The sequence below is a fragment of the Limanda limanda genome, chromosome 1 (genome assembly GCF_963576545.1).
Source record: "Limanda limanda chromosome 1, fLimLim1.1, whole genome shotgun sequence".
NCBI classification, from domain to species: domain Eukaryota; kingdom Metazoa; phylum Chordata; class Actinopteri; order Pleuronectiformes; family Pleuronectidae; genus Limanda; species Limanda limanda.
This window is the reverse complement of record NC_083636.1, coordinates 2510450-2537211: the sequence shown is the minus strand read 5'-3', so window position 1 is coordinate 2537211 and position 26762 is coordinate 2510450. Positions and strand designations below refer to the sequence as shown.

Sequence of the window (26762 nt, the reverse complement as noted above, 5' to 3'; positions counted from 1 at the left end):
AAATAATTACGACGACACGTTCGCTGTCTGTGTGAAGTCTCACCTCTCGTGCGATGGTGGTGATGAAGGCCGGCGGCCGGGCCGTGGCGATGAGAGAGAGGGCGTGGCGAGACGAGCGAGCGGAGTCCGCCGGCGGGTTGAGAGGCAAACCCATCGTGATGCTGTGGAGAGAGAAATGAGAACATTGATATTTATAAATCCCAAAATACACAAGCAACGGATTTATTAAACACTTCTTGAAGTTGTGAGATGAACAAACACAGAGTTCTGTAGAATGTAAAGATCCAGAAGAGACACATCTTTAAAAACGACTCAGTAACTTCAAAGGGCCGATTACAGAACATATTTCATAAACAAGTAATATTTCTACAGGAAATATTATAATAATATCGACACAACACATGATTCAATTTATATTCTTTCAACATTTAACTGCACATGTAGAGAGAGTTTGACTTTTGACAAGAATAGAATCACATTTATATAAATGACGTTTTATATATACTGTTGCTGCCATTATTACTATATACTGCTATTATATTGGTATAATTACTATCATATATAAATATATATTATGTTATATTATATACTATATATACTCTACTATTCTTATATACTGTCTAACAATAACATTACCATCATATCATCAGTACTATTACCATCATCTTGCCACTGCACCTTATCTACCTATTTATCTTGTGTTTCTGTTTTTATTCTTTCTACCTCAATATTTTTTTATTATATTCTATTGTATTGTTTTTTATTGTATTCAAATATACCGGCTGCTATGACGACTTAATTTCCCTTCGGGGATGAATAAAGTAATCTATCTATCTATCTATCTATCTATCTATCTATCTATCTATCTATCTATCTATCTATCTATCTATCTATCTATCTATCTATCTATCTATCTATCTATCTATCTATCTATCTATCTATCTATCTATTTATCTATCTATCTAAATACACATGCATTAATCGCTGCAATGCACATTTTCTTGCGATGGAATCATAAGAAAAATATAGAAACAGATATTTAACAAAAGAGCAAATGTAGAAAAAAAAACGATGCCTAAATAAATAATTTCTGAGCGAGAGAAAGTAAATTAGATACAAGTGAGAAGCTGGGCGGATAGAGAGAGATGGAGAGAGAGAGATGGAGAGAGAGAGAGAGAGAGAGAGAGAGAGGGAGAGAGAGAGAGATGGAGAGAGAGAGAGAGATGGAGCCTTACTAATATATGGAGTGAAGAGATTAGCGAGCAGCTTATAATGTCAAGGCCGAGTCAATGGGAGCCATTCACCAGACGACAGCATAATGGACTCCCACAATGCAACAAGAATTAGACACACACACCCTAACAGCTGGCCCCACACCCCTCTGAGAGTGTGTGTGTCTGTGTGTGTGTGTGTGTGTGTGTGTGTGTGTGTGTGTGTGAGGAGGAGAGAGAGAAAGAGAGCGGCCGAGCAAGGCCACCTTGTTAACAAATGACTCTGGGGAGAGGGAGGGAGTGGGGGGGGAGTGATGGGCGAGCGGCCGGCCAGCCGAGCTGCACGATTCATCTCCTCTGATTACAGATCACAGCTACAGATTGTTGTAATTAATACTGGTAATATATTGGCAATATATCAGCAATATTGAAATGTTTAATTTCATTTGGAGAGGCGGCTGTAATTGGAAACAGTCAGCGTGTTGATATAAGGCAGCAGGAGAGCAGGGAGCTAATTGTGCTGGGAAGCACCGAGGTTAATGGGCAACATTTAGAATGTAATGAAATAATCTGGATTATCATTAGAGTCTCACACTCACAGACACACACAGACACACACACACACACACCGTTTTCAGGCAAGAACTACAGAAAATATCAGGACCCAATTTTCTGGATATTTTTATTCTCCCGGTTCCAGTAAAACCACAGGTCCTGAAACTACCTGGACCTCAGCGCTGGTCTAAAAGCAGTTTTATTAATTAAAATAAATAAGAATATGTGTCTTATTTAGGGTTGCAAAATTCCGAGAATATTCAAAGTTGGAAACTTTCCATGGGAAGTAACGGGAATTAACGGGAATAAACGGGAATGAACTGGAAATGTTGTGGGTAATTTATACTAACTGTATTTACCTTGTCATATACAGACATAAATATAAACATTTTGTTGTGTCATAGGCTGATTTGAGCCCTGAGGAAACTTTGGGCACTTGACTATATGCTTCTGCATCGTTGTGTCATTCTTAACATAGGTCTTTGCACAGTATTTGCAAATGTACACAGCCTTTCCTTCTACATTGGATGAGGTGAAATGTCTCCACACATGAGATAGTGCACGTGGCATTTCTCTGTAGAAAAGAGTTTTGAATGATGTTTTTATTGCTCAGCGTTTAATTTGAGTATTTTTTTTTTTTTTTCAAAATTCCCAAAATTCCCGAGCTAAACGTCCCATGGAAAATTTCTGGAAATTTCCCGGAAACTTTCCACCCCTTTGCAACCCTAGTCTTATTCAATTTTTTTTTAGAACATACGGCCTAAGAGTTAATATTACAGTCATAAATGAAGACTTCATGGTCGTAGCTCTTGGATTAGATCACATTAAGTCATAAACATAAACTCCAGTCCAGGTTAATAAATGATCTATAATCTATGATCTATACATTAAACATTGATTACAGTTTAACAAACAGCACATTGTGTTTATAGCAGAGTTCAGACTGAAGCCTTCATTCAGTCTGGAAACGTTCGATGTTGTTACGTGAAGACAGAGTAAATAATCAATTATCAATTATCATCATTGAATTTTCTATAAACTTTATATTATCTAATGATTCGGTCTTTAAATGCAGCACATTCTGTCTGTAGGGCAACACAAAATAAACACACACACACAGAGACGCACACAAAGTGCTAGTGAAAAAAATAATAATACGTGTATTAAAGTAACAAAACCAAAATAGTTTGTGAGTTGAGATTGACTGATGCGTAGCTGACAAAACACACACACACACACACACACACACACAAACACAGACACACACAGACACACAAGTAGGGTTAAGTGTGTGAACCTGGCAACATGACTGCATTCACAGCCAATATCACGCTGACATTATCCAGTCAATACCAACACTCACACTCACACACACACACTCACACAAACACACACACTCACACAGACTCACAGACACACACACACACACACACACAGACTCACACACTCACTCAGGATTGGAGGTATTGATTTCTGTCTGTGAGGGAGGCGTGAGTAACGTCACGTGATGAAGAGTCGCTGCTGCACAGAAACCAGCGCTGCCTGTTTACAGTCACTGGTTTGTTCAGTGCTGTTTGTGTGTGTGTGTGTGTGTGTGTGTGTGTGTGTGTGTGTGTGTGTGTGTGTGTGTGTTCTGTCTGTCTGTAAAACACTGATGTGCATGAGAGTGTAATGTGTTCATGCTTATTAAACAATAACAAAATGTGGTGCTTCCAATATCATCTCTGTGTGCTGTCACATTTTACTTTCTTGTGTGTGTGTGTGTGTGTTAGTTATCATCCATTTTGATTTGAGCTCCTACAGATGAGCAAATGAAAAAATTAACAAATATCATAGTTAAAGAAATTAGAACAAAAAATAAATGTTACTTTATTATCTATGCATCTGTTCAAGTTCTTTTCACTTTCTTTTCAACAAAAAAAGGGCTACTATCTGCTACTATTGTGTTGTTTTCAGTTCTACAACCAAACACACACACACAGACTCACACATAGACACACACACACACACAGACACACACAGGCAGCAGACATATCTATACTCATTTAACCAGGCTGCCCCAGCTTCAGTTTCAACCTTAATAGGATCAACTCATATTGGCCAGTTAGATTTCAGCAGCAACACACACACGCATGCACACAAACACACACACACACACACACACACAGACGCACACACTCCTTTGTGTCATACATGAAAAGACTCCAGTGAATGACCCTCTCCTCTGCGTGACCTGTGACCTCCACTTGTGTAAAATGCTGCTTCACCTTAACCACGACCTCACTGTGATTGTATAAAAGCAGCCGTGACCTTTGACCCCCGGGTCCAGGAAGTGAAAGTGAGTCTGCTGCCGTTAAACCGGTTCAAACTGGATCAACAGTTACACTGACGGATGTAAATCAACTTATTATATTGAATAAATGTAAACTTTGCTTTCCCGAGGTCGACGGTGACCGGGTCAGTTTGGTCATAAACCAGAATTCAGCTCCAATATTCAGCTGCAAACTTCTGAAATATGAAGAATTCAGGTTCAAGAAGCAGAGGATCATGGGTAATATCCAGAGTTCAGGTGCGTTCCACACATGAACACAACCCAACACACATGAACACACACCAACACACATGAACACAGACCAACACACATGAACACACACCAACACACATGAACACACACCAACACACATGAACACACACCAACACACGTGAACACCGACCAACACACGTGAACACACACCAACACACATGAACACACACCAACACACATGAACACCGACCAACACACGCGAACACAGACCAACACACACGAACACAGACCAACACACACGAACACAGACCAACACACACGAACACAGACCAACACACACGAACACAGACCAACACACACGAACACAGACCAACACACATGAACACAGACCAACACACATGAACACAGACCAACACACATGAACGCAGACCAACACACATGAACGCAGACCAACACACATGAACACAGACCAACACACATGAACACAGACCAACACACGTGAACACAGACCAACACACGTGAACACAGACCAACACACATGAACACAGACCAACACACATGAACACAGACCAACACACATGAACACAGACCAACACACATGAACACACACCAACACACATGAACACAGACCAACACACATGAACACAGACCAACACACATGAACGCAGACCAACACACATGAACACAGACCAACACACATGAACACAGACCAACACACGTGAACACAGACCAACACAGATGAACACAGACCAACACACACGAACACAGACCAAACACACACGAACACAGACCAAACACACACGAACACAGACCAACACACACGAACACAGACCAACACACATGAACACACACCAACACACATGAACACAGACCAACACACGCGAACACAGACCAACACACATGAACGCAGACCAACACACGTGAACACAACCCAACACACATGAACACAGACCGACACACGTGAACACAACCCAACACACATGAACACAGACCAACACACATGAACACAGACCAACACACATGAACACAGACCAACACACATGAACACACCAACACACATGAACACAGACCAACACACATGAACACAGACCAACACACATGAACACAGACCAACACACATGAACACAGACCAACACACATGAACACAGACCAACACACATGAACACAGACCAACACACATGAACACAGACCAACACAGACCAACACAGACCAACACACATGAACACAGACCAACACACATGAACACAGACCAACACACATGAACACAGACCAACACACATGAACACAGACACAGGACTCACATGTCAGAGCAACGCAGACATTGTTACATCATCATAATGTCCTGCAATCAGATTACAGCCCGGCTTCCATAACTCAGTGTGTCGGCCTAAGTGTTTCTGCAGAGTGTGTGTGTGTGTGTGTGTGTCTGTGTGTGTACTCTGGAATCTGAGAGGGAGGATTGAACAATCAAGCAAACGAACACAAACATTAAATATCCAACCAATCAGTTCAGTTGTTGAGCAGAAATATGTTCAGTGTGTATTTAACAAAAAGATCTTTACACCAGTTCTGTTCTCACTGGTTTCAGTGTCTGTTCTGAACCTAACTGGTTTCAGTGTCTGTTCTGAACCGAACCGGTTTCAGTGTCTGTTCTGAACCGAACCGGTTTCAGTGTCTGTTCTGAACCGAACCGGTTTCAGTGTCTGTTCTGAACCGAACCGGTTTCAGTGTCTGTTCTGAACCAAACTGGTTTCAGTGTCAGTTCTGATCCGGTCTGTGTGGACTGTCGGTCTGTGGTGATTCTGGTTGCAGCTTTTTCACTGAAACTGTGAAACTGACAGGAATCGAGCCTTAACAAATAAAGACTAAAGATCTGCTCACCTGTTTATTCAAAGTTCAGTGAATGTTCTATTGGCAAAAATACTAAAAGTTAAAACATCTCATTAAAGCTGAGGTTCGACCTCAGAGCAGATTTTTCTGTTTTACTTCCACAGACAAGAATCTGATTCGTCACATTTATTCTCTCTGATCCTCTCATGTGTTATTTTACCGACACAGAATTCATTTCAAAGATCTGGTTCAGAATATGAGATGGAAAATGTAATTGTGTCAATCAGAGCAACATGTGACGTGTGTGTGTGTGTAATGGGGGTGGTGGGGGGGGCACACACTCACTTGGCCAGCTGCTTCTCTGCGTCGGCACACAGCTCCAGGAGTCCCATGAGCACGGCGGACACGTCCATGTACGGCTCCCACACGGTGAAGCCTCGGCCAATCAGGTCGATGGCGGTGCGGCGGATGGTGCTGTGGGGGGGCAGCTTGGGGCTGGGGGGCTGCAGCAGCAGGAAGGTCAGAGCTTTACCTGCAACCAGAACAACCAGTGGGATCAGAGCACTGTGGGGGGGTGAGTCTGGTGCTGGTTCCGACACTACGGCACAGTTATTGGATTCTGATAGTTCTGGTTTCGTTAGTTTTGTGCAGGAGTGAATAACACGGAGGAAAATATGACATTAATATTTGATGTTTGCACAATAATTCACACTTGAGACACAGAACCAGTTTCATGACGTTAAACTTGTTCAATGTCTAATTATCTATTTGTCAATTAGTTCACATCTGTATTCCCAACACAACCAGAGTCTTGACCCAACGACCCCACACGTGACCGTCAAGCTCTTATGGCAGAAATATGAAAGAACCAAAACCAGATCCTGGTTAAACGTCGATGACATCATCAGCTCAACACAACTTTGTAGAGAATACACCCCACGGCAGCAACATGGCTATTAAAGAAATAAAGACATTTTCTATCAAGAAATTGTATCAGCTCATATAGAAAAATAATAAATCTAATGTTTAAATTGAGGCTCCGATAAAAATGATGTAACACACACACAAACACTCACACACACACACATATATATTCACAGGAGTGAATAACATGGAGGAAAATATGACATTAATATTTGATGTGTGCACAATAATTCACACTTGAGACACAAACCTGTTCAATGTCTAATCATCTATTTGTCAATTAGTTCACATCTGTATTCCCAACACAACCAGAGTCTTGACCCAACGACCCGACACGTGACCGTCAAGCTCTTATGAAAGAAATATCAAAAAACCAACACCAGATCATGGTTAAACGTTGATGACATCATCAGTCCACCCCCCCGACGGCAGCAACATGGCTATCAAAGAAATAAAGACATTTTCCATCAAGAAATCGTATCAGCTCATATAGAAAAATAATAACTCCTAATGTTTAATATGAGGGTCCGATAAAAATGAGGTAACACACACACAAACACTCACACACACACACACACACACACACACAGACCCACACAGGATATGGAGAGGCAGCGGGAGGGAGGTCACTTCAGAGCTGACCTGACATTTGAGCCAGTCTCTGTGGGGACAGACTGACCATTAAGACTCCAGAAGATATCCCCCCATCCCTCAATAACATCCCCCATCGTCCCAGCACACACACACACATACACACACAAACACACACACACACTCATGCCCCCCCCTCCTCCCAGCAGGCCTGTGTGTCTCTGCCAGTCTCACCCACAGCAGCCGGAGCTTTTAGCAGATTCCTCACAAAGTGCTGCTCAGAGATAACGTCAGAGAAGCAGATGTGATAATATGAGAAAATCTGGATTTCAACATGTGAACAGAGAAGATGCTTCTCACAGGAGGATCAGACATTTACTTTAAAAAAAATATATGATTTCATTATATTGTTATGTTGTTTCTACATCAGCATCTGGAGGCTCTTGTGTTTTACTGTCTGGATCCACTCACAGATCGATTCCCTTCACTGTATTTTTCCCTTTACATCTAAATGTTAAACAGTCATAATATAAATCTGATATAATATAATACGGATCCTTTACTCTCAGTCTTTATGATCCTGTGGTGGCTCTGAAGCTGCTCCAGCCTCCAGACACACACACGTAATCTCATCATCGGGATCTTCTGGCATTTTATCATCAGCCCGCCTTAAATGGCAAACCCGCTTCCTGATTGGTTTACGTGTGCACACCGGCCTATGAGACATATCGGTGGAGGTTAACTGTATCAGCGGCTTCACTTTGTCGTTATATGTACGAGCAGCGACAGACACGTAACTGGATTTAAACAGAAAGACAGAAAGTGCAGAGGAGCCCGTGCTGCTGTCAGAGAGAGAGGAACATGCAGATGAGGCGTGTTGTTAGCGTGTTGTGAGCGACTCAGTGACAGGGGGATGAACTCTGACCCCCGGCCTGTGATCAACACCAGGTAAACAAACAGCAGCGAGAGGTGAAATCAATCATGTTTTTGTTCCGTGCGTCGATAAACACGAAACGCTGGACTATAAATATCAGCTGTGGGCTTTAATGAACTTTGACCTTCAGCTAATGATTATTACAAATCATCACGACCACACAGAAATCAATTACACGTCACGAGTCGTGTTAACCATCAAATATACTGAGATTTCAATTAATTATTAGAGAGAACAGAACAATAAGTGCTTGATTTTTTCAACCTTTTCATTATAACATTTATATAATATTCATCATCTTTACAGAGAATTACTAAATCTGTTGGTTTAATGACAAAATTTACATTTGTTGATACAACAATTGCCATGAGGATTCATAGGTTTATCATTTATAATATCATATACAGTCCTATGATTTTAAGTCATTTTTACTTTAACCTCAACAACCTTGACCCTTTAAACACAATTTTTTTTCACACTGTTGTTTTTGGTTTCAGCTTTAATTTCTGTATTTGCTGTTTTAAATGACTAATAAATATGAATGAGGGACAAAGGTCACGAGTCAAAATTAAACCAACACAGGAGGTCAAAGTTCATCAGTGACTGTGTGTGGGCAGGTGTGTGCATGTATGTGTGTGTGTGTTTGTGTAATGAACTTGATTGGGGCGTAATCGTAAAAAAGGCCACGTAATAATTTCTTCTGGACAATTAAAAAATGTCCGTTAACAATCAGCCCTGTAATTGGCTGGATCGAGATTCAAATTTACGGCCCCTCCCCTCTTGGTTTTCGAAGCAGGAAGTGAGCGCGGCCCCGGACTGCGGTCCATTTCTCACGGCGGACATCTTTGTTTAAAGGCCGGACGGAGCCAAACGAAGCGATCGCTATCGACGAAGCATCAGTCGCCTGTAATGAGCTGTTAGTTAGAGCAGTAAACATGTCACATTAACACACGCAGGGTGATTAAGGCTGGGGGAGGAAGGGGGGGGGGGGAGGAGGGAGGTGAGGGTGTGAAATGGTGACAGATCTGTGACGTCTAATTTTTTAGCGAGCCGGGTCGACCGCTAAACAGGCTGGCTACTTTCCCTTGCTCCTTCCTTTCCTTCCCCCTCGTTCTCTCGCTCTCTTTCTCGGAGCTTAAATGAAAGTTGAAGGTAAATCAATATCTGGGACTTGGTTAGTGGACGAGAGCCGGATCAGACCGGAGAGAGAGAGAGAGAGAGAGAGGGAACCACGTTTAAAAGAAGAGGGAGGAGAAGAGCCTGAGTGGGTGAGTGGAAACCTAACTATAACATATAATAATATATATATATCACTACTTCTTATATAAGGGTAAAAAAAGCGGTTTTTGGTTATCAATCACAATATGCATTAAGAATTCCTGTCAACCACAACCTGGCAGCTAGCACGTAGCACGCTGGCTAGTTACGCTACCTCTGGTTCTGGTTAGGTAGCATGATTTTGGCTAACTAGCATCAACATGTGGGGGGGCGTTGCTACGTCACCGAGCTAACAACCTCTCAAACACATTCAACAAGATGTAAGTAGCACTCAAATATGTCACATGGTATTTAGCATTCAAGTTTATTCAGCCAATCAATGGTCGTCCCAGGATTAGGCTACTGTCACGACAAGTATATACAACTAATCGTTAATTGTAAATCAACAAATGTGGCTGAAAATGTATATATCAAACCAATTGAAAGCTTACAAAGTATTGATATGACTGGAGCCAAGTTTCCTTCCCAAGTTTAGTATTCTGAGCAAATTACCAGGAAAAGAAAATTATAATTGATTTGCATTTCGCTGAACTACTGATTAATATGCACAAAATAATAAACTGATGGAGCCAATTAAAAACAATGAGGAAAACGTGACTGAAATATGGTGATCATGTTTGTTTGGTTTGTTAGTTTAAGTAAAATTAGAGTCTCCACTTCACAGATCTGATGTTTTCATCTCCTCAGTGAAGCAGAAACTTCCTGTGAACTCACATCCTTCATGTTCACCAGGAACTACTCAATCCAGTGTGGTGTTGTGTTGTTTCCACTTTACACTACAGCAGAGTGTGTTGTGTTGTTTTCATCGACTCCTTCTTGAAGCTTCAATGAAACAAAATAAATCTTAATTTCCGATCAGCTCTCTTCAATGTGTTAAAATGCCAGCGTTGGGTAAAAGGGCCTCGAAGGAACTTGAGGTCTTTTGCATTGACTGTCCCAGGACGGTTTCCTCCTGATGTAGAGTTCCATCCTGTCCGTCCACATCCTCCCCTCCCTCTGTCATCACCTGTCCTTCTTCCATTCCCTCCATCCTTAGGCTCAATCTCCCCCTCCATCTCCCCTACATTTCCCTGCTCGCGATATGAAAACATCAATCTATACTTGGCTGTATAGACTACTGTACCCTCCCCTCTCTCCGGGTGGACAGCTCTCATTCATCACACGCTGCGCTGTATGCCAACAACACCGATCCATCTTTCAATTTCATAATAGCGAGAGGAGAGGGGGTAGATTGAGAAGAAGGAGGGAGAGAAAAACAACAAACTGTACGAGAGCAGACAAAAGAACGGAGCGAAAAAAAGATGAGAAGGAGGGAAAATGGAGGAAGGGGGAGAAATGAAAACGGCCGAAACAAGCGAGAGAGACAAAGAGCAGACGACATAAAGAATGTCCTCCACCACCACCACAGGCCTTTTACAGCCATCTGTAATTGTCTGTTTGAGCTTAAGTAATAAAACCTTTAAAAGGTTCACTAACTCAATGAGGTCGGTCACAGGAGCAAACCCTTCACTTCAATTAGTGAAGACTGACGACAACAACAGCAGCGCTCGCTTGATCAAACCAGAAATACAATATTTCTGTGAGGGACCGGGAGCTCAGCTGCTTTCAGGCTGTGGGAAGTGAGGTGATGCTGTTAAAGCCTCAAAATCCTAAAGTTTCCAACCTGAAAGGGAATGAAAAGCACCAGAGAGGCGAGTGAACCCGGAATGTGCTGGTTTTTATATTGAAATAAAAGGTGTTTCACAGGGATGATGTCATTTCAACCATAAGATCTGAGTGATTTTTAGGCCTAAACAAGCTTCAGATTGTGTCTATTGTCCTGTAAGATGAAGAAATGCACATTAAATTCATGTTTGAACAAAGAATGATTTCGAGAGGGATTTCTTCATGACATCACTCAACACAATATGATGGGAAATAATTTACAGATCAGTTTAAAGCTCTGGATTGATGAGATGAGAATGATCAGATTTCACAAACCAACTCATGAAGGGAGCTCAAGCAATTTACAGGTTTGTGTCTTTCTGAGAGTTTGATGAACACAACTTTAGTAACAACTTAGAACACATCTAACAACTAACTGCCATGTGCTGTGTTTATCAAATCAGGATCTTAACTCATTCCAAGATTTTCTCCATATTCTGTCAAATAAATAAAGTAAGAATAGGTTGGGTTCCAGAGTTCTGCCAGAATCACAATGTCTAAATAATTCAAAGGTTTTAAACAGGCGCAGCTCAAAGGGATCAATTCAATCTGGAGTTTGTTTTCTTCTGATGACCCAGGCCAGAGGTTTGTGTGTCTGTGTGTTTGTGTGTTTGTGTGTCCACAGGTGAGCCAGCAGCTGTGTACCGGTCCAACTAAGCAGCATCATGCTCCACGGCCTATCAGTGAGGGTACAGGCGCTGTCGCTGGGCGGACGCCCCCAGAGGCAGCCAATCAGAGCTCAGGAGCAGCGGGACGGAAGAGCAGCTCTGCTTAGTGCAGGTTTGATGCCCACCAAGGTCCAGCGCTGCGGGCGGAGTGTGGCACAGGCCGGACTCTACTGTGTGTGTGTCTGTCTGTGTGTGTGTGTGTGTGTGTGTGTGTCAGTGCCAAGCTCCTTAAGGTGTCAAGCTTGGTGGATGAAAATCAATTCCATCTCTCCCCTCACCTCTAATCCAGCACTGAAGTTTCTACTTTGTCGGTCGTGTAGCTCAGAGTTTGGAAAAACCACAACACGAGACCCTGAGCGTCTCAGTGAGTCTGGATGAGACGGAGACACAGGCTGCAGGACGGAGACACAGGCTGCAGGGACGTTAGGACGTGTGAGCTCATCAAACATCCACATCCTGGTTCAGAGCAGCTCAGGCCGATGAGAACGTCATCTTCTAAATATTTGCTGATAAACCCGAGGCCTGAGTGAGGCTGCTCGAGGGGTCAGAGGTCACCGGCGTGGTTAGGCTTTATTTGCTGAAGAGCTTAAACGTCCAAATCTGAGTCAATCCCTCCAACGAGAGGAGGATGATCAGAGGGCGCTGAAGTCCACGGTTAGAAACCAGAGGTGGAGCAGAAGGTCTTTCTGTGTCGGGCAGAAATGGCGATACAGCACAGAGGCAACCGGTGCAGGGAAAAAATTAAAAGGCGAAACAAGATTACAGAAAAATAAAAGGGGCACCAAAGGAGGAAAATCAATAACAATATCAGCGCCACTCCTGCTGCTGTTGTCTGTCCCACAACCAGCGACTTCACTCGCCGTGGAAAGAGCACGCCGCCGCCTTCTTAACGCCACATCTCTGAAATCTCACAGTCGGTAAAGTACAGAACAAACTAAAGACTGAACATCCTCAGAAGATTCACCCCGTGTCGTCTGGACTTCGGTCAAATTCTAAGATAAAAAATGTTGTGTGTGTGTTGTGCATTGTGTGTGTTTTCTGTACTTACAAGTGTGTCTGGCCAGCGAGTAGTTGGAGGATCCTCCGCTGGTCAGGCCGAAGCCCTCGGGCGCCTGTCCGCCGGTCCGAGCCCGCATGGCGCCCTTCGGAGGCTCGATCTCGGCGCCGAACTCGGCCCCGATGACCCCGAGCAGCACGATGGCGGTGGCCTGCTTACGGCGCTCCTCATACGAGTTGGAGATCTTCTTGGCGTTCGGTGGAAGGTTGGAGAGACAACCTGGTGGAGACAGAGAGAGACTTTCACTCTAGCAACTTTGTTAACTACGTATTTATTCCATTAGTTTGTTTCCTATTTATTTATTTCATTGTCTAGTTCAATATTTAAGTAAATTGTTAAAAACTCAACAATGTAAAACTTAAAGAGACAGGAGCTAAAAACCAAGTGTTTGAGACAGAGGCTGAAAAGAGGAGCAGCAGCGATGGACAGGCGGAGGAAACTGATGCGTTTTGAAAATTTGTTTCAAATAACATCAACATTTTATTAAATTGTTTTTCTTCAGGAGCAAACAGCATCTGCAAAAACCAAACAGCCACAAACCTCTTCTGATGATTACACAAAATAATACATTTCAAATATATAAATGTATATCAGTGTTAAAAGAAACATGATATGAGACAACTGCCTATGGACTAGAAGTGAAAATAAATACACTATAGTTAAGTGTATAACATATAACAAGCTTCATTATTTTATTTTTATATTTAAAGCATCACTGAAGATATGTCCAGTTCCATCCAACGTCAGGCAGATAAAAATAAAATGTAATAAACTGAAAATAGAAACTTGAGAGACGTGAATCAGACGTTTAAGCGACTGAACCAATTAACAGAACCAGTTCAGTTCGGACAGATTCTCTACATCTGTGTGTTTCCTTCTTCTTTCAGACGTGTTGTAGAGTGAAAGAAAGAGTGGGTGGGATCTTTCTCTTACTCCTTTTCATTTTCTTTCTCTTTCGCTCTTTTCAAGCTGAAAGGTGGTTAACAAAAAAACGGGATAAAAAAACCCAGCAGGCCTGTGAGTCTCCAGTGAGCTGATAACAACTGAACAGGCACACTTCCATTGTCCTGGTATTAACCATTACTCACACACACACACACACACACACACACACACACACACACACACACACACACGCACGCAGGCACACGTCTTATTGTCCAGCTGAAAGCCTTTAGTCACAGTGCACACACACAGACACACAGAGAGACACACACACACACGGGACCTCTGGAAGGATTTTGGACACGTGCGTTGTGTGCGTGTCCCTCCATTGTGTTCATGACGACAACCTCAAAATAACCTCTTTTGTGTGTGGGTGTGTGTAACAGGGTCCACACAGTGGGGAAGAGGGGAATACAGTGTGTAAGAGTGTGTGCGTGCGTGCGTGCGTGTGCGTGTGTGTGTGTGTGTGTGTGTGTGTGTGTGTGTGTGTGTGTGTGTGTGTGTGTGTGTGTGTGTGTGTGTGTGTGTGTGTGTGTGTGTGTGTGTGTGTGTGTGTGTGTGTGTGTGTGTGTGTGTGTGTGTGTGTGTGTGTGTGTGTGTGTGTAATCACAGTGGGAGATGAGAGCTCCTTACTCACCTTGGATCAAAAGACCCACATAAAAACTGTTTGTGTATAAGTGTGTATGTAACAACCACACACACGCACACACACACACTCGTCTCCATCACTTAAGGGGACATTATATTGACTGGCATCATTACTCTAACCTTAACTACTACTCTTCTTACCCTTAACTTAAATCTAATCTTAACCTAAAACATGGTCTCACTTTATAATTTAAGGATTTTTATTGTGAGGACTTGTTTTTGTCCTCATGAGGAAGACAAGTCTCCATAATGTGACTGTGTGTGTGTGTGTGTGGAGGTTAGGTCCCCACAACACAACACAAATACCTGGATCCCCCCCCCCACACACACACACACACACACACTCGTTCCCACTGCGTCCACCCTCTGATTTTATTTCTTATTTTCTCTCTCTCTGCATGAGCGAGCACAGCATTGTTATGGATTTGTATGGCAGAGGAACAAGCACCGGGTACACACACACACACACACACACACACACACACACATGGAGACACACACACGGACACACACACACGGAGACACACACACGGACACACACACAGGGAAGGGGTGATAAATAGAGTGGGGGTGTTTCTGCTAATATTCATGATGGAGTTTTCTCTTGACAAAAGTTGTATAAATTAATGTCACATGATTGTTGATGATGTCGATGATTCATGAAAACAAAGCGTCGCAGCTCAGAGGAAGAAAAGAGAAACAAAGATGTTTAAAGCTGAAGATCTGTTTTCATAAAGTCGTGAACAGGAGCCGCACCCCGACAGAATATTTCTCATTATTATTAGTTTTAACGTATTTATGGAAATAAATGAACATAGTTTTCAGAATGAAGAGAATTTAAAAATCAGTCTTGGAGGTTTTTCTTCTTCAGAACGGATCAAACTGAACAAACTGAAAGTCTGTTAAAAAAGATCGGAGCCAATCAGGAGTCAGCTGTCAATCATAACCTCTCCCCCTGTTTTTATATCATCAAATCACTAATAAAAACCAAACTGATGAGAAACACTTGAACAAACATCAGTGAGATAAGAACGAGCTGAAACGACAATGATAATATTTAATGCGTACTCTGTTTTGTGTATTTTGGTTCATGTCCCATCTGATAACATGGAGGAGGGAGGGTTTATGACCTATCCTGCAGCCAGCCACTAGGGGGCGATCAAGACGGTTTGACTTCATCCACAAGGTTTGATTGACAGCTGATGACAGTGCAGTGACACATAAAAACCAACATAGATGATTAAAGAATAATGAGTAATTTCTAAGAATTATATTTTACGTACAATAGTAAAAAGGACTTTGAAGAAAATTTAAAAAATCCTCATATTTGGTCGGTGTGTTTTCTCCTCGGAGCTCAGCCCATCCTCCCTCCTCCATATTTCCATACTATATCCTGGTGCGCTTTATAATGAGATTGCTAAAGGCCAGCTGTCATTTGGAAGAAGGCCCAGCGGCCGGCTCTGATAAATGGATTACAGACGGCATCCATACCTCGGGCCAGACTGGGCCAGTAGATAACAGCATTAGAGAAAGACTCCCAGGAAGAATGAGCAAAAAGTTGAGATCTACGCAGAGAAAGTAACAAGGACGAGAGAGACGGACGGATTCAGACTCACGAGGTTTCAGAGACGATATCAGGACATTGTTTTTAAAAACATCTGAGGAGACGGGGGGGGGGTGTAAAACCTCGACACGGTTATGATCGATGTGGTGATTGGTTAGAGCGACTTGGAATCAATAACCAGTGATGGAGCAAGTCTGTCACACCTTCTGACACCTGATTGGTTCGCTCTGTCACTGGTCTCTGCTTCTTATATTCAAACTGGGAAAAAACCAGTGGCAGCTTTAAAGTATAAATCATAGATTGTAAATAAACATGGACGACATATCGCTACTGTAAGTAAATGGATTTGGGCGCCGCCATCTTGAGTCAGCCTCAGTTTTCAGCCATGATGCTGATGCTGATGGGGTTTATGACCTATACTGCAGCCAGCCACCAGGGGGGGATAAAGACCCTTTGGCTTCACTTTTGGGAGCCGTTAAGTCGTCCATCTTTATTTACAGTCTATGGAATGAAAACAGTAAAATCTGAAGGAGAGCAGCTGCAGAAAGGTTTGATTCCATATGTCCAAGCTGTACAAATAACTTGTTTTGTGTGATAATCTTTATCATTTCATTTAAATTATGAATTCTTAATACTTCTGCATTGATTGATTGATTGATTGATTGAATATTTATTTAAGCCTCGGAAGACACATTGAGGGATAAGACCCTCATTTCCAATTGTGCCGAGGGTACAATAAAAAAGTTGATACATTAAAAATTAATACATTGAATAAATAGGAATGAAATAAATATGCATATATATATACACAGTAATATAAGGTATAAAACAATTCATCAATAAAATACTATGGCAAAGTCAACTAGCAGTTACAGTCACTGCAGGAGAAGTCAGCTGTACATGAGACCAGACTCGAAAACTCTGTCAATGAAACAAATGAGCGCAACTTTAAAGATTTTTGGACCTCATTCCAGATTGAAACTATTCGACTTCTGAAGAGACTTTTTAAATTAAAAAAAATACGCTTCTATTGGCTCCAGTGGAGATTCCAGACTTTGTAGAGGCACCAGATAAGAGTGGGGAACTGTTATTATTATAATAATAATAATAATTCCAGGTAATTGGTAAATCAAAAAGCTGCCCAGGTCGTGTGCTTCACCTTCTGAATCTCTGAACCTTCACCGCTCGCCCGCTGTGAGTTCCTCTGCGGCGCGGCGGCGGCAGGTAGCATCACTTCCTGTCCGTGTACCTGCTGCCGCTCGGCGTGTGGACAGGACTGATTGATTTTTGAAGCCTATCGATCGGCTTCCTTCACGACTGGCAGATCTATTGTAATAACATTGTATCTAAATCCTATTTGTTGGCCAACCTGCTCCCAAACATAACCCAATAAACTAAAGAGGGGGATGGACGAGCTCCCCTCCGCGCTCGCCGCTGCTCGGCTAAATCTTCATAAAACCAGAAATGGATTGGGATAAAAAGCCTTTCTGGCTGAAATGACATTATCCATAAGGGAAGGAATCTATTAGAAAAGGGCCGGATGGTGTAATGCAGCAACTTGTGGGGTCCGAGCAATCACTGTAAGATTATGAACTTCTCAGAGAGACGTCCCAAAGTCCTAAAGCAGGAGGAGCAGGTTCACCTTTGAGAGAAAGTGAAATGAACTCAGGAGCAGGAGGTGGTTTCCTAGAAAACTACTGAAGAGATTTCTACAAAACTTTGAAGGACTTATTCATCTCTTGCTTTAAAATTGTGAGACAGGACGTTGTTTGATTTCTCAGAGAATAAATCAGACAAATGAAGACGACTCGTATCTGGAGCAGCTCGACTGAATTTAAGGATCTGTTCGGTCACGGCGGAGGAAGAAACTCGACTGAGGGAAGTTTTCTGTTTCTACTGAAATGTTTATCGGTTCAAGTCAAACCTGGAACGATAAATGGGAAATTTGTTTAGCTTTGCTGCATCAGTGGAATTAAATTTAAAGACATTTCAGTGACAAAATGCTGAGGACGAAGACAAAGAAAGAATCAAATTAAGGAATTAATAAAATGAAGGTTTGGATGAGATAAGAAGAAGAGATGATAAGAGAAAGAAAAAGAAAAGTGAAGTGTATTCGGATGGATGACGGAAAAATTTGTGAAATGGACAAAGGTAAGATGGAGTGGGGGGGGAGAGACAGCAGGAGGGAAGGAGGGAAATGCAAATTAGAGGAATGATGGAGAGAGGGAGGAAAAGAGAAAAAGGAATAGAAAGATGATGGGATGAAGGGAAAGAGAAGGTGGACAAAGGAGGTGGAGAGAGGAGGATCACTGGAAAGAGGAAAAACACTGAAAGAGAAACAGAGGGAGAAAGAAAGAAAGAGGAGCAGAGCTGATTTCTTTGTTTGAAGAGGAGTGATCAATAAGTGCACACACACACACACACACACACACACACACACACACACACACACACACACACACACACACACACACACACACACACACACACACACACACACACACACACACACACACACACACACACACACACACACACACACACACACACACACAGATTGGGGTCAGCTCTGGACCAATTATCTTCTCGTTGAAAACAAGCTGCTGTCGTCCAGATAATAAAAACAGTTTAATTATCTTCAGTATTTAATTTAGTCACAATTCCAACAAAGCAAAGTAAAAGTAAAGACCTCCTTTAATTCATAGTTTCTATAGCGACTGTATTGAAACTTTATTGATACTGAAGTCTAGTGACAGTGTCTCTTCATCTCGGCCGGATCAATGTCAGATCTGAAGTTTAAAATCCCAGACTCTGTATCTACTGAATATCCTGAATATCAGCGTATACTCATAATCTACTTTACCACTAATACAACTACAATTATACACATCTAACTTTCGATATTCAACGAAAAATCTTAAATTGAATTAAAACAACAACAATTCTAAAGGAAGTTTGGTGTATTTGTTACAACAGGACGTCAGAGTTCGTGAAAACCAACCACAACATAATATTATATAACTTTGTCCTGATGAAACAAGATCATAACGAGACAAAGCTCTGCAGAGATGAATAAACTCTTCACATATTAATGAGACAACACAAACAGATCAGAAGAAACTACACAAGAAATCAAACCGACAACATTCCCATCTCTCCCCTGTTGTGCGTGCAACCTCGCCAGCTTCCCATCATGCACCTCAGCGCTGCCTCCATTGGTAATCAATGGGAGACTGGTAAAACCTGATCACCAGGGAGCGGGGGGGGGGGGGATCGATAGCAGCAGGAAACTGATGTGAGAACGATGGAGGGAGCAGGAGACGGTGAACCACAGAGAGAGAGAGAAAAGACTTCAGCAGTACGGTAAAAAAAAGAGGAAGATAAATGTATCTCTACGTCTGTGGACGGAGGGAAAGACAACCGAGTAAAACAAAGGGCTGCTGGTGGGTGGGGGGGGGGTAAACACCGTCCTTACAGCAAATGTCAAGAGACAGTAAATCTGGGGGGAAATAATTGAAAACACAATTAAGTTGATAGAGAAAAAAGATTTGAGTCCCGGTTGTGCCGCCGCCCTTCGGGGGGGCCGGACTCCAGCTGAAGGTTAAGTGTATTTCACGTCTTAAGACACAGGAGCTATCTGCGCTCGCTGGGAACACAGAGCTTCAATTAGACTGTACGGGAGACGGCTGGGGGGGGCAGAGGGGCGGCGGCCACAAACAAACTGGATATAAGTTCGTCGGGGGGGGGGGGAGACGAGAGGGAACCTGCTGTTTGTCTCCATCAGGACGCTGGAGTCGCTCAGAGACACGAACCGGTCAAATCAAACAGGTTCTTCTTTTTCAAACTAGGCAGATTCTCACTGACAAATTTAAAAGAAGACTTTATCAGACACTTGCTTTTTGTGCTAGAAAGTGTATTCTTTTGAATTGGATCACAGATAAAGCTCCATCTAACGCTCAGTGGCAAAGGGTTGTATTTGAATATGTTGTGTTGGACCATTTGACGTGTAAACTTCACAGCAATGATGATGCCTTTCGTAAAACATGGGAACCCTTTCTGTCATATGTTGGTCTGAATGTTTCCACCATTCTCACCAGAGGGTTTGTATCATAGCTCAGAATGCTCTGTTTTACCATTTAATCGATTTACTTTTATTTCTGTATACTTTTATTTTACTTTTCTGTTTTACTATTCTGTTTTTTGCCTGTATGGATTTGAATATGTGTGTGAGCCAAATGTTTGTCTTGTTTTTGTTTTGTTTTGTGTTGTATTACCTGTTGGAAAACTAATAAACATATATGAGAAAAGAAAAAAAACTAGGCAGATTCGAGCTGCGCCATTTCTGATTGGTTTGATTTATGTTTATTAGAAGTTAAAACGTGCTCACATAACTAAATTAATTTTATTCCAGGCTACATCCACACTGATACGTTTTAAAACTCAAACCATCAGCATCCAGTGTGTTTGAGCTCCGTATCAGAAACAACCTGCGTCAGGTGTTTTGAAAGATGGAGGGAGATGGGTATAGTAGAAGTGGACCAGTTGTTCGAGGGAGTTGTACTGAAGTCATTTGAACAGCTTAAAGAGAAATATGAGTTACCAACCCAAGACTTCTACAGATATTTACAAATAAGACATTGTTTACATAAACATCAAGAATGGGAAAAGCTCTGCTCACCACCATCCAAAATGGAACACTTCTTCATATTGGCAATTCAAGGAACAGTGAAAGCAAAGTCCATATCACATTTATACAGGATATTGCAGGAAGAACTAAAGGAGAATAATTTGGATATTAAAGAAAAATGGTAACTAGAGATGAAAATAACAATTTTCTGATGAACAATGGGAAAATTTCAGAATATTGTCTTGATGTAATGTTATGTGAGATGTATTGTGTCTGTGGACAATGTTAATCAGTAACTTGATTCTGATATATCTGGATCATGATGGCTTGGACCCGAGACACACATGGACAGTTAACTCCAGTAACCTAAGACTTGAACCCGTGATCCCTAATTTCATGTTAAAAACGATGTACTGTATGACTGTATTCGATAAAAGGAAATAAAAAGAAGTTAAAAAAAAAAGAATAAACAACCTGCGTCCACACTAACACACCTGAAAACACGCGTTAAGGGACCATTCACGTACTCTGGTCATGTGATGTAAACAGGAAGTAGATCGTCTCATCTGAATATAAAAAGTTGCTGGATTTCTGTTATATTTTTAAATCAGGAAAACCCAGTTTCTACCGGGAGCTCTGCAGAGCGACTTGTGCTCCGTCCCATTAACTCTGTTCCAGTTTATAATTCAGTTCAGAGCTGGAAGCAGCGACTGGTGATCTATGAAAAGCCTGAGGTCTTATTTTATCTTCCATTATATCAGTGATGTGTTTGTTTTGCAGTTTAATTTGCGATGCGACAGGTTTTTAATACACAGGGTTTGTCGTCACTGCTGCTGTCACGTTCACGGCTCGGTGTGAGAAACGGCTCTGGAGGTTATTTCCCTAATGCAGAGACAGCGCTGGAGCCTCCTCATAAAGAAGGAATCACTTTGATTAAAGCTCACAGAAGAATCAAAGACGTCTGACAGAATTAGATTCCAGCTCCTCCAGATGAAAAGAACCCAGAGAGAGAGAGAGAGAGAGGGAAAAGGAAGCGATCCTCTCATCACACAGGGAGAAAAGAAAGATATAAATAATATCTATAAACCCAGTGACTGTGAGGGACACACAAACATTAATGTGACTCAGACTTCATCTGCTGATTCTCTCTCTGGCTTTGTCCCATTATCTCGTTTCCATTTAAGCCGATAAGAGAGTTCCAGTGAGTCGCTGCTGAGACGAGGATCCGAGTCTCTGAGGTGAAAACTGAGCTTCATCCTGATCGATGGGACCAGGATGAACATCTGGATCTGCCCACAGGCCCGAGACTCCACAAGGAAACACCACGAAGATACGTTACACATTATATAATATTCATAATACTGACTGCCACTAGGTGTCGCACTGGCTCCAGCAGGAATAAAACTCAGTTATCAGCTGGTCTTGTTTCTATTAGTTTGTTTTCTACAGCGTTAAGATTTCTGTATCGCTGAGAAACAACGAGAACACAGAGACCAAGTAGGACGGCAAATCACAAAGCTAAATGCTAACGTGCAGAGGGATTTTTAAATGAATGTTTTAAAACCTACTACGATGTGTTTCAGACCTAACGTACGATATATTTTAACATAGTATTTGTTTTTGGACTATTTAAGACTGTGCGGAAAATCCTCGATAATATTCGCTGCCACTAGGTGTCGCTCTGGCACCAGCAACTCAAAACAAATGGCTGGATATAGATTTCTTGAGGCCTAAGCCGATATTAGGGAGTAAAACATCGGCAGATTTTATGTATAATAAAAATTGCCAATGATTCTTAAGATGTCGTTATCAAACCCTAATATTTTTACATTTGACCATAAACTTTATTATATAGATTTTTATAATAACGTTTTTTTTATAACAGAAAACAAATGCTGATGCTCACATGTTTGTGAGAGACTCATACTTGACAATGTCTTTTTACATAAATGCTTTAACCTTGTTATGTCTCTCTATTTAAGTAGGACGCTGTCTTTTCTCATGAATATTCTGTTATTTTGTGATATTACACGAGACGTCTTTTGCATTTCAGTGTTTTTCTGCTGTTTTAAGTTTTTAAGTTTTCCTCACTTTGGTGCAGGTTTAATAACAGAAGATTTATAGATAAAATGAAATTTGATTGATTCATCGACCGACTTTTAACCCCAATACCTCTTCATCGGCTCTCATTGAACATTACCTGATATCAGTGCGTCTGTGACAAACCATAAAAACATTCCTGTACATTTACAACATTTAGACAATAACTTCACTCGTCTGCCTGTAATATAATAATATCTTCATACAGCAGCTGGGCCCCGGCCGAGTGAAAGAGCAGAGACACAATCATCAGAAACAATCAGAGCTCACAGAGTCGTGGCTCAGAACATTTATCTTTCCATAAGTTCAATCTGTTCCGAGGAGAAACGTGATCTGACCCAAACGACCTCCAGGCTCCGATATTAGATTAACCGTGGAGGCTAGCGTTTCAGCTAACCGAATCACAGCCGGGCTAATGACACCGAGAGGTGAGGGTCAGCCTGGCCTCTGACCTCCGACCTTTATCTGCTGCTGTGGACGCCTCGCAACGGGCAGAGAGGGAGGAGGAGGGAGAGACGGGGAGAGACATCCCTCTGCTGATTATTTCATTTATGACCATCAAATAATTACCATCATGTCTATTGTGTTTGAAAAGATAAATCATCTGTAAATTAAAAAATGTTTTACAGTGAACAGAGACTACAGATTTCCTTTACTTTGCGATTTTCCTGAATCCTGAGGATGACAAAGGGTGTGTGTGTGTGTGTGTGAATGTGTGTGTGTGTGTGTGAGTGTGTGTCTGTGTGTAGGGGGGTGGAGCTGTGTCCAGCGAGGGACCTTTGACCTCCCTGGGGTCTCTCGCCCTCCATCACAGGCAGAGATGAGCTCCTCTCTCTCTCTCTCTCGGTGGAGACAGTCTTCCCTCTAGTGTGGAGCTAAATTACTGTTCCACACAGACACTGAAGTTTATGATTTCATATCCAGACACGAGAAAAATTCAAACGACGAATAACCGTGAAGATTTCAGATGAATTTAAAAAGCAGACGACGGTTTCATTTAAGAAACTGTAACCGGAGAATGTTTGATCGTTATAACACATCAATGAGCTGAATCATTAATCGATTATTAAAAGAATCTTGCAACAGATTTAGTTCCAATACTTGATCAATAGAGAATATTAATAATTAAAAAATACCTAAATATTTTCATTCAAAATGTCACACAATAGAAACTGTGTCCCTAGCAGTGTCAAGGGATGTCATTAGGATCCACAGCATCCTGCAACACACACACACACACACACACACAGACACACACACTGAGTGAGTGAGTGAGTGAGTGAGTAAGTGGACTGAGATGATGAGTCTATCGCCGTGGTAACAGTCTGCAGTCCAGTGATTCTGTGGCTGTCGTCATCTCTTTTCTATTGTTCACTCTTCTCATCTCTCTTTTTCTCCACTCTTCATTTTTTACCTTTTCCTCTTCTCTCCCCATTTTCACTCTCTAGCATCAGTCCGACTCTCGTATGATCACAAACTACATGTGAGTGTAGTTCTGTGACCTGAGGAAACAAGGAAGGAAGGAAGGAAGGAAGGAAGGAAGGAAGGAAGGAAGGAAGGAAGGAAGGAAGGAAGGAAGGAAGGAAGGAAGGAAGGAAGGAAGGAAGGAAAACAAACAGCAGGAGCAGTAAAAGTTCTCAAACTCGTGATATTTCCTCCACAGCCGACGTGTGTGTTTGATGTGTGTGTGTGTGTGTGTGTGTGTGTGTGTGTGTTTGTGTGTGTGTGTGTCCTCAACTAACAGATTTAATACTGCAGAGACTGAAAGAGGAAAAAAAACAACACACAGCTGTCAATAGGAGAAAAATGAGCAGTGAGAAATGATAAATCGTCACTCACGTCTGTGTTATTGACTGAGAGGAGGATGGAGGGAGGAAGAGGAGAAACTGAAACAGGACGAAGTCACAGAGTCTCCGAGCGCTTTCAGAAAATATCCTGTTTTTGAGATGATGTTAATTCACCTTCAGAGAAATGAGTCAACTCCGATTTGACGTTCCTGTGATGTCTGGATTTATGAAGTTAAATTAGATGATGAAGACGAGGTTACAGGAGTAAAAGCTGCGGATAATTGAAAAATTTACCACAAATCAATAAAACTGCAAATTTAAATGAGCACAAATGTTCACCGGGACTTTTTCCCTTTGTGTGAGTGTCGACCTGTGGAGAAGCTGCAGGAGACGGATCCGTCTGTCGCAGTTAAACATCCAGGCAAATGTGACAAAAGACAAATGGACCAGAAAAGTGTGTGTCTGTGTGTGAGTGTGTGTGTGTGTGTGTGTTTTCTACCTGTGCTGCAGGTGTCAAGGTTTCCTGAGGAGAATCATTTCTCACTTTATCGTGTGTTTGAGAAAACACTTTACTGCTTTTAACACCAACAGCTCACAGTACAGTGACACTGCACATGATCTCACACACACACACACGCACGCACACACACACACACACACACACACACACACACACTCACACACACACACACACACACACACACACACACACACACACACACACACACACACACACACAGTCACCAGAGCACAACACCTGAATTCAGCAGCACATGAATGATAAATGAGTTTTTAATGTTTCTTGTATGAAACCAGATGCGGCTCCACAGATCACTGAGGAGAAGAATCTATGATGTTCTCATATTCAGGTTCATCACTTCAATGAGTGTTATGAGTTGAAAAGGTTTAAAGGAAACTCATCACTGTCCATCGCTGCTGCTCCTCTGTTCAGCCTCTGTCTCAAACGCTTGGTTTTAGATCCTGTCTCTTTAAGACCCCCCTCCCCCCTCCTGATAAAGCCCAGTCTGCTCTGATTGGTCAACTGCTTCCAGGAAGTGTCGGATATATCGACCTCCAATCACGCTACCCGTCTTTGTTAGGGGGCGTGTCACGCTAGCTGCTCGACACCTTTAACCCAACTGTGGGGCATCGACTCGAACATTTCAAAGAGTCGACGCCCGGACGCTGCCCTCGTGTTCCTACCTGCTGTGATGTCATCATCGGTGACGTCCATTTGTTCCTCGGGAGCCATGGTTTCTACTGGCTGAGGCTCAGGAGGGGGCGGGGCCGGAGAGGAGGGCTCCGTGGTCGATCCAGCTGAAGAGAGAGAGAGAGACATTATGGTTAATATCAAATATGAGCCTGTGTGTGTTTATAATCAAACTGTCCTGGTGAAGCAGCTAATTAAGGTTTATTGGGCGTCCTCGTTATCTGGAGAATGAACACAAACACACGCACACACACACACACAAACACACACACTATATTTAGTGTTTTCATTTAGCCTTTATCTCTCCATTGCCAATTAAGAGTGGCTTTTCATTAGCGTTCAGGGCTAATGAATGATGCAGCGCTAATGAATGAAGCGGCTAAAGGAAACGGAGCTGATGCCGAGCTAATCTCTGAGAAAACAGCCTAATTAATGAATTGCACACACACACACACATTACACAAACACGCACAAACACAAACACACAGTTTGTGGGAGACAGTTTCCCTGTGCAACCAAACAAACGCCTGCTCGAGGAGTGAAAGGCAGTGGGGCGGGGCTTATTTCCGTTTATTTAATTTAGTAAAATAAACATATCAACAAGC

At 42.2% G+C, this 26762-nt stretch overlaps 1 protein-coding gene across 1 annotated transcript in view; it reads right to left on the bottom strand.

Annotated features, from left to right (window-relative positions):
• The window catches only part of LOC133011191 (WD repeat-containing protein 7), a 74420-nt gene that overhangs the window by 9047 nt on the left and 38611 nt on the right, over nt 1-26762 (bottom strand). The window contains exons 22-25 of the mRNA XM_061078898.1: nt 26151-26264; nt 13268-13495; nt 6466-6652; nt 44-161 (exon numbers count right to left, since the gene is read on the bottom strand). Coding sequence (XP_060934881.1) covers nt 44-161; nt 6466-6652; nt 13268-13495; nt 26151-26264 — 647 coding nt within the window. The remainder of the gene's footprint in view (nt 1-43; nt 162-6465; nt 6653-13267; nt 13496-26150; nt 26265-26762) is intronic.